The sequence below is a fragment of the Brassica oleracea genome, chromosome C7, assembly GCF_000695525.1.
Source record: "Brassica oleracea var. oleracea cultivar TO1000 chromosome C7, BOL, whole genome shotgun sequence".
In the NCBI taxonomy this organism is placed as follows: Eukaryota; Viridiplantae; Streptophyta; class Magnoliopsida; order Brassicales; family Brassicaceae; genus Brassica; species Brassica oleracea.
Genome location: NC_027754.1, coordinates 21,442,135 through 21,451,739, shown reverse-complemented (window position 1 = coordinate 21,451,739; position 9,605 = coordinate 21,442,135). Strand labels below are relative to the sequence as shown.

General features: G+C 36.4%; 3 protein-coding genes across 3 annotated transcripts; 2 read left to right on the top strand and 1 right to left on the bottom strand.

Annotated features, from left to right (window-relative positions):
- The first annotated feature begins 424 nt into the window (after positions 1 to 424).
- On the top strand, positions 425 to 982 carry LOC106302836 (glutathione S-transferase T3-like). The gene has a single exon (XM_013739253.1). The coding sequence runs from the start codon at positions 425 to 427 to the stop codon at positions 980 to 982; it is 558 nt and encodes a 185-aa protein (XP_013594707.1).
- Positions 983 to 5,253: 4,271 nt separating this feature from the next.
- Positions 5,254 to 6,127, top strand: LOC106302149. The gene is made up of 2 exons (XM_013738678.1): positions 5,254 to 5,529; positions 5,621 to 6,127. Exons 1-2 carry the CDS (start codon positions 5,317 to 5,319, stop codon positions 6,005 to 6,007), a joined length of 600 nt encoding a protein of 199 aa, XP_013594132.1. The 5' UTR covers positions 5,254 to 5,316; the 3' UTR covers positions 6,008 to 6,127.
- A 754-nt stretch (positions 6,128 to 6,881) lies between these two features.
- On the bottom strand, positions 6,882 to 7,439 carry LOC106302150 (multifunctional methyltransferase subunit TRM112-like protein At1g22270). The gene has a single exon (XM_013738679.1). It carries the CDS (start codon positions 7,351 to 7,353, stop codon positions 6,976 to 6,978), a length of 378 nt encoding a protein of 125 aa, XP_013594133.1. The 5' UTR covers positions 7,354 to 7,439; the 3' UTR covers positions 6,882 to 6,975.
- Positions 7,440 to 9,605: the final 2,166 nt, after the last annotated feature.

Below are 9,605 nucleotides of genomic sequence, written 5' to 3'. Positions count from 1 at the left end.
AGCTAAACTAAATCTCTGGTCATTGGTATCTCTCGATTGAATTAGAAGTAGAACTAGAACTAGAACGAGAACTAGATGTAGAACTAAACTTAACTACAACGAGAACTAGAACTAGAACTAGAAGGTGAACTAGAAGTACAAGTAGATATTTTATAAACACACATTAATGATCTGTTGGTTGCTGTGATTAATTTGAATTGTACTTAGCAGGAGTTAATTGTTTCGCCTGATTTGATGTGTATCTCCTCATAGGTATCTAGTAGTTGTGTAATGGCTTGTGTAATGAATTTTGGTTGGTAGAGTTCTTTTAATTATCTCTCATTTCAAACGTAAAAACTACTTTAAAAACATAGTAACTCCACACTTAAAATTCACAGAAACATCTAAACACCAACCCAAACCAAAACACCCCAAACCAAAAAACATGGACCCTTTTTCCCTTAACTCTACCGGGTTTGTTAACCTGTTAGCTTCGCAGAGCAGTCCACCAATAGATATAGACTCTGCTGAGCCAGGTGTTAACTCTCCCAGATTAGTTAAGCCTGCGGAAAGGAGAAAGTGGTCAACCAAAGAAGACCTTGTGTTGATCAGTGCTTGGTTGAACACCAGCAAGGATCCCATAGTCAGTAATGAACAGAAGTTGGGCTCGTTTTGGAAGCGAATAGAGGGGTATTTCAATTCGAGTCCTCAGCTCATTGGCTCTGCTCCTAGGGAGTGGGGTCAATGTATGCAGAGGTGGGGAAGAGTAAATGAGCAGGTTTGTAAATTTGTGGGATGCCATAAAGCGGCGTTGAAGGAGCAGGCGAGTGGCCACAGTGAGAATGATGTCATGAAGGCGGCGCATGACATCTTCTTCAATGACTACAAAGTCAAGTTCACACTTGAACACTGCTGGAGGGAACTGAGGTTCGATCAGAAATGGAGATCACACGCTATCTCGAAGGAGAAAAGGAAGGAAGCTAATGCGGAGGTGGTGCCTTAGGAGGAAGAGGTGAGGCCGCCCGGTGTTAAGGCCAGCAAAGCAGCGAAGTGAAAGAAGCCAAACGAGGCAGCTTTTGATCAAATCCAGAGCATCCTAGCTCAGAAAAATATCATCTCCAAACAAAAGATACTTGATCGCCTCGTAGCCCAAAAAGTGGAAACACTTTCTGATCAGGAACTTGCTCTTAAGACTAAACTCATCTCAGAAATGCTTTAGTTGGTCAGTTAAGTAGTTTTTTTTGATTGAATGTTTATTAATTTGATTGAATCGTAGAGCTTCATTGAATCTTCTAAGTAGTTTTGCTTGATTGAATGGGTTGTCTAAATGGTTTTATTACTTTTCTTTTGGTTGATTGAATATCTTGTCTTTTCTTTTGCAGGTCACGGGTTGTAAGACACGATGTTGCAGGTCACGGGTGGGAAGGTGTTGCAGGTGAATGTGTCTTTTCTTTGTTTCTATATGTTTAAGCCATGGGTAGTAGGTGAAAGTGTAGCCTTTTGTTTCATGCTACACTTTAGTCACGGATGTAATATGTCTAGACTTGATGTCTTTTGGTTTTGTTGTAACATTGATGTTGATTCACGGATGTAAACTTGATGTCTCTCTCTATATAAACTATGTGTTCCTAACTTGATGTTTGGTTATAAATTGTGCTCTCTATGTTTATCTGTCGTTATTACAATTGATAAGCACAACAAACTTGTTTCTCTCTCAGTTCTCTTCTCTTGTTTCTCCCATTTCACTACAATAAAAGCGACAACAAGCTTCAACAAACTTCTTTCTTACAACAAACCTCTGAACCATCTATCTTCTGTAACAACACACTTCAACAACCTTCTTTCTCATCGTGGTGCTCAAACAACAAGCTTCAAGCTTCAAACCAAAGCTTCAAGCTTCAAGCTTCAAGCTTCAAGCTTCAAGCTTCAAACCAAACCAACAAGTTTCAAGCTTCTTTCTTGAAGGTATCAAGGTAAGTGAAACATTGATAGAATAAAATGAAAAACAAAAGAGTTTATGAAAGAATATTATAGAATCCTTGAATAAATGTTATAAATTTTTTGTTTATGAAAAGTTTTACACAATTATGTAAAAAATAAACTAAAAGATTATGAAAAGATTATCAAACAAAATGATAGAATAATGGAAAAAAAAAAGAATTTGAAAAAAAGATGATAGAATACTGTTAAAAAATTATAGATTATATGAATATTGTTAAAAAAATTGGAATATGAAAATAATGAAAAAAATATATTATGAAAAAAATATGATAGAATAATGAAAAAAAAAATTATGAAAAAAGATGATAGAATAATGAAAAAAAAAATAGATTATGAAAAAAGATGATAGAATAATGAAAAAAAAATAGATTATGAAAGAAAATGATAGAATAAAACTGAAATCCCCTTTTGTCATTTTAGAAAAAAAAGTACCAATGTCTTCTTCATCAAGTGATGAAGTAGATGAATCTTTAGAAGAAATGGTCGACCAAGTAGTTGATAATTTCATCGACTCAATGGTTGATGCTCACCCGAACAACCCGGCGAGACGAGCTTATATCGAAAGAGATCGGGAACTAGGACACAATCAACTGTGGAACGATTATTTCAAGGAAAATCCTACATACCCACCGGAAAGGTTTAGGCGTCGTTTTCGAATGAACAAGCAATTGTTCCTTCGCATTGTCGAACGCTTGAGTAGTGAAGTTCCATACTTTCAGCAACGAAAAAATGCTCACGGAAGGTACGGGCTATCTGCACTTCAAAAGTGTACGGCAGCTATACGTATGCTGGCATATGGTCAATCGGGAGATACATATGACGAATATCTCCGACTTGGTGAAAATACATCACGTTTATGGTTGGAAAATTTCACTAATGCAATAATACAATTGTTTGGAGATGAGTATCTACGACGACCTACCCCCGAGGATCTGCAACGATTACTCGATGTTGGAGAGGTACGGGGGTTTCCGGGGATGATAGGCAGCATCGATTGTATGCTATTGGGAGTGGAAAAACTGCCCAATGGCTTGGAAAGGTCAGTACACACGTGGTTCAGGAAAGCCGACAATTGTCTTAGAAACTGTGGCAACACAAGATCTTTGGATATGACACGCATTTTTCGGATTACCAGGTACCCTCAACAATATCAATGTTATTGATCGGTCACCAGTTTTTGATGACATCTTACAAGGTCGAGCACCTAAAGTAAAGTTCAAGTTCAACAACCACACTTATCGTATGCCCTATTATCTTACTGACGGAATTTATCCAAATTGGTCAAAATTTATCCAATTCATCCCACTTCCTCAAGGTCGTAAGGCATAGCTATTTGCTGAACATCAAGAATCCTGTAGAAAAGATGTCGAACGGGCTTTTGGAGTTTTGCAATCGAGGTTTGCAATTGTAAAAAACCCAGCTCTACTATGGGACAAAGAAAAGATAGGAAAGATAATGAGAACTTGTGTCATATTGCACAATATGATAGTAGAAAACGAACGACACGGATACGCTCAAATTGATACATATGAGTTCGAGACAGAAGAGTCAAGCAGAAGTTCCAAGGTCAGAAGGAGAGAAAGTAATCATGTCGATAATATGTTAGGCATTCGCAGAGAAGTTCGAGATACAGAGAAGCATGATCGTTTGAAAGCTGATTTAATGGAGAATGTATGGCAAAAGTTTCGTGATTGAGATGAATAATCTTTGTATTTTCTTGAAATCTCAAATGTATGAATTCTGAAATTATTGAATAAAACTTTTATGTAATTTTTTTTTATGTAATCTATTCTTAATGTATTGAATAAAAAGTTTTAAAATATTTTAAAATATTATTATATTTTATTCATGAGATATCAATATATTGAAAAGTTTTAAAAAATTTAAAAAATAATATTATTTTATTTCTATGAACTCTTCTTCAGGTTCACTAATGCAAGAACACAATAGATATAGGTTCATCACTATTCAAAGACTCACCAAAAATATATTAAAAAAAATCCTATGAACCCCATGGGGTTTACTAATGCGAATGCTCTAAAAGTCCATATTTTAGGTTGACTTTAACCCGATAATATCAACGAACACACATTACAAACGCTCAAAGACACACACACACACAAACATATATATATATATATATATATATATATATATATATATATATTTATATCCATGCATAAATGCATCCGTTGAAATTTAATAGAGGGAAAAAATAGAAAGACAATTTATGAGGAAGCTGACCAAAAGAGTTCTACAAATAAACGAGAAGCAAAGGTTGGCATGGTAGGCCGTTGAGGAGGTTTCAAACTATTTGAATAATTTGCTATAAATATTTTCAATACTAAGATAATACTAACAATAAGGGTTAGTAGATGTGTGTATTTTTTGGTGTTATATATTGAAAATTGGGAGTGAGAGTTATTGTGGTATTAATGTTGCATCGGCATTCATGAAGTCATGAACCTTCCCCCTTCAACGGTATTTAGTTTCTCTCCTATTTAATATTTATTGACCTCTCGGATCACATACGGACCATACGCACATAGACATACATGTAGACAACTTCATGACCAACAAGAATGCACACAACTCGTATATGCATGCATGCATCATCATACGTCGAGATAACGGTTGATGATATCATCATGATGATAATATTGGTGGAAGAGAAAACAGAAAAATAAAATAGAACAGAAAGAGGAATTAAATAGAACTACAAATCTACACATTTCAATGAGTCTCCCCTTGGAGAAATACGCTCAGTTATTAAACACACCCAACTTGAAACACTATTTTTTTTTTTTGAGAAAATATAAATTTGTATTTGTGCAGTTTATTTTATCTTTTTAATAATAAATCCGAATTAGTCCATAACAAAATAGCTTATGGAGTTGTATACCTTTCTGAACTATATTTGAGAAATCTTGATTTGCACCATAAAGTATTTAGAACATAACCGAGTATGAATACACTAATTAATATATTTCGTTACCATCTTTAGATAGATATCAGGACTAATCTGGGTCATTTATCTAAACTAAATATTTGTTGAGTAGCAAATATCAAAGATATGAATTATTTGTACTTCGCAAAAATAGTCCCAATTTGAATCCTAGTTTATTTGATCATCTAAGATATTTATTTTAGTATATCTAACTCATTTACTATTGTCAACTATTCTACATGAACCGGTGGAGATAATAACTCCCATGGGTGGTTTATCTTATTTATATATATACGACTTTCATGAACTGTTCCTCTATCTGATCATTCGTTCTAACACCAAAGCAAAGAAAAGTAAGAGTTTCTTAAGCATAAAGAGGCGAAGGTCCAATGTCTTCTCTACGTGATGGAACCCTCTGTTCTAGAAAGAGATATCAGATGAACGTCAACGGAGAATCGTTTCATGGTTCCTTCAAAAGGATCAAACAAGGAGATCAGACACAGGCCCAACTTGAGAAGAACACTACTATGTTCTATCAGAGATCAAAGTCAGAGAACGCCAGGTTGATGAAGCCTGATGTTCAGCTTCATCTAGACACTAAGGTATGTATATGAATGTGAAAATCAAAGCATATACATAAATTTATGTGCATAAAAAGAATGAACAAAACATGTTTCGGTTCTCTTTTTGCAGGGCCATTCAGAGTCATTTGAAGATCGTAGGACTTACTTGGACCTTGAGCTAAATCTTTCTTTATCAGCAAGTTCGACAGTAAAAGCAATCATGAAGAAAGACGCGTGTTCAAAAGGAAAAACTTTGATCATGACACCAAGTAATAAAGGAAAACCAGGTGATATAAGGCTAAGTCGATCCCCGTCTTGGCTAGCGTTTGAAGGCGATGATGATAATGATGATGACAAGAAGCAAGAGATGGTAACAACGGTGTGCATGAAGTGTCACATGCTAGTTATGCTCTGCAAATCAACTCTCGTGTGTCCTAACTGCAAGTTCATACACCCTGATGATCACAGTTCCACAAAACTTTTTAAGCCGTTGAGTTTGTTTAAGCTTTTATGCTAGGGTTCGCCTTTAAAGGGTATGTATGTTGATTCGATGTAATGGGTCCAAGAATTAATGTGAAACTAGATATGTATTATGTATGTATATACAAGTAATGATAAGTATTATCGTGTTCTTATATATGAATTTGCTGCTTTCAATTTATTTGTTACTTACCACCAATAGTAAATGAACGACTAGCGCCAATGTCTACCAGGAGATGCACATATAGGAAGAATTCTCAATAGCTACTGGTTAAGCAAATTGTAAAACCAATTTTATTTTTCTTGGTAAAAAGTAAAAACTGTATGATTTTTTGAATTTAGGGGGAAAAGGTAAATAATCTTTTCTAGGTATTTGTGTAACTTTTCGTCAATAGATCTTGACATCATCAAAAAACAGAATCCTGATTAGTTCTTCTCTTAGGGTCTTACCTGAACTGATTTGTGTGGTGGACCTCAATCAAATGCATATCAGTATATGGGTTGAGGGGGGGGAGCCTTCTTAAAACTAGAAACATGAAGTCAACCTCAGAACACATGAACAGGTGAAATATAGTTGTCAAAATGTAGAAACCCGGCATGACAACAACATTTTGCTACTTCAGGGGACTTGTAATGAAAGATCAATACAGACATCTCGCATCAGCAACCTATCTTTTGGACTCCGGATTCTGGTTGGTTCGTTTCCTTTGCTAAGCGGGTCAACATGATGGGAAGATCAATGCAAACCGTTTGTTTAACCTAACCACCATTCGTTTCAAACTTCATACTCATGATGACAAGTTGAACCAACCATTAGATTGACGGCCACTTCATCGTTTATGATGATTACTTAGTCATTGGTTATTCAGAGTGAACCACTACGATAGGTTTGGGATTTTTTGAAACAAATCTAATTAAACCGGTTTAACAGAGATTAAGAAATATTAAAACATCCAATCGGTTTACCCTAGCAAAACATTATAATCGAAAGATGATTTAATTGAATTAAACCTCGTCTTCGTGGAGAAGCATGTTTGGGATACCCTTGTTGACTGGAAACTTCCTTCCAGTCTCGGGGCAGACAAGCGCGCCTTCCTCTAGGTGGAGCTCGAGCAACGCGTGGTGGAGTTTCCTCAGGAACGTCTCGTCGGCGGAATCAATCACCGTCGCGTCAGGCGAATCTTCGGGTAGCTCGGCGTATCCCATGGAACGAGCAGCTTCCACAAGAGCCTTCCACTCGATCTTGGCGAACATGTGCCTCAGAAAATCAGGGTTGAAATCCACTTCCTTCTCGACAACTTTCTCTGCCTCGATCTTTAGAGGAAAGCCGTTCGTGACTCCTTTGATGTTGCAGGAGAGCATGTTGTGCGTTATCAGCCTCATCTCTTTCCCTAGCTGTCGTCTCTGGTTAACCTAGAAAATCGAAGAGGAACTGAACTAGTGAGGAAGAAGAAGACGAATCTTATGCGGCCGAGGGTTTTGATGAAAGGTCGAAACTGCCCCTTGCAACTAGTTTAGCTTTAATTAAAGCCTTTCTTTATATTACTTAGCCCATACCCTTTTATATGTATGATAGCTATACTCCTGCAAAAAGCCCGGCCCATCTAAATGTCGTCACGCTTGCACTTAAACCAACTTTATTACTAGTAGCTAATGCCACGCTTATAAAGATTTATTTGTTATTTTTACTGGATTATCAGTTTCATCTATTTCCAATCAATTCCCAAATTATATATAAAGTACTTAAAATATTTGATATATTACGGAGATATAAAGGATCTGCATTCACCCTAACTTCCTCCTCGCACAGAGAAGCAAAAACATAAGTAGTTCATTTTTAATAGTGTTTGGATTTTAAGCGAAAAAAAAAAAATGGAAGTTGTGGAAGCACCGGTTGTCAGTAGGAATGTTAAACAGGTTGATCCATCCCGTCCCGTCTCATACCGCAGCGGGCTCGTCTTCGAGCGGGTCACGGCGGGTCAGGCCCGCGCGGACTGCGGTCCTCAAAATGGCTGACCAAACCCGTACCGCAAAACATGTAGGCCTTTGCGGATCGACCCGCGAGACATAGAATTACAAACAGACATATGGCTCCTGAACGCTTCAAAACATGATTCATGACGCTTTATCAGTTTCATGACGCACCAGTAAGTGAGTTTAGTCGAGGATTGAACTGGATAAGGCAATATCCTTGTTAGTTGAAGATTTTAGTTGGATCAAAACACTAGTTTATTTATTTTTGTTAGACTCCAAACATTTTTAAAATAAACAATACTTTAGTTGTTGAATCCAAATATTATAACTCATAAGTTTATAACAAATGCTTTAGTTTTCTGAATCCAAAATTAAATAAAACCAACACCAAATCAAAGATGCGAATCCCAAAAATAGATAGAAAAAAAACACCAATCACACTTCTTGTTCTTCATCTTTATCACCAACAAGCGACAAAAAGATGGAAATTTCTCTTCTTCACCATCAACTTCATCTTCTGCAAATAAGAATAATAGAAGTCAGTTAAAGATATATTGAAACCTAAAACTCCAAAATGCATGATAATGTGAACAAATACATATAGGCAAAACTATGAAGAACTCATGGCGGAAACTACATATTCTTCTTCGGTGGAAAGTGAGTTTTCAAACTTCTTATGATGACTCGAAGAAGCTCCATCGGTGCAGATTGAAGGCGTTTGGGAGACCGAAAGCATCATCGACCCTAAAACCACTATCACTGGAGCTACATAATGTCGAATCACCGTCTCTCTCTCAATGTTTTAGGCGATAACAGAAATAGGGACTTAGGGCTGCGGGTCTTCAAAATCCCGCAGGTTAAGCCCATCCCGCTTTCGACCCGCCCCGTTTTGAACCCGTCCCGCGAGGTCCGCAATTTTGCGGGCTTACCAAATGGAGGTCCAATCCCGCCTTGCAACAAGCCTTTACGGGCCAGGCCCGCGGTTCAGGTCCTTGATTGCCATCCCTAGTTGTCAGTGTTAAAAAAAACAAATAGAAGCTGGAATTGTGAGTCCTCTGACTGTAACATGTAGTTTAATGTTTTCGTGTCGTCATTGTATCATCATCCAAACTTAGTTTACTACACCATACAAAGAAAAAGAACTAATAAAATTAGGCTAGGCTTTAAGTTTCATTTTAAATAGGCTGCGCTCGCAAAAAGCCCATAACTGGAAATGAATACATCACTACTGACCTATAAACCTAGTTTAGAGGAACGTATCAGGGATTAACTACACCAACAGATTCATTGTTTCCGGCAACAAATCTCTTGTTTTAGTAGTCGAACTAGGTGATACCCGCGCAAGAATATACTAAAATATCGAAGTTATATTGTTATATTTTAGTTGTCCAGAAAAAAATATTGTTATATTTTATTAAAATTATATTGGTTCTGGAGTACATAAAAATTGTAGAAGAATAAAAATAAATTGAAGTAAATAATATGATGTTAAAAAAGTAAATAATATGAATTTTATAATTTAGTGGACTGATTAGGACTCGAAATTGTAAAAAAGACCAATTATTAAACCTTAATATTCATTATGAGTCAAAATACATGGTTTGGGTTAACTCTTAGTCACTTGAGATATCCATATTTTGTGAAATAAACTCAATCACAAT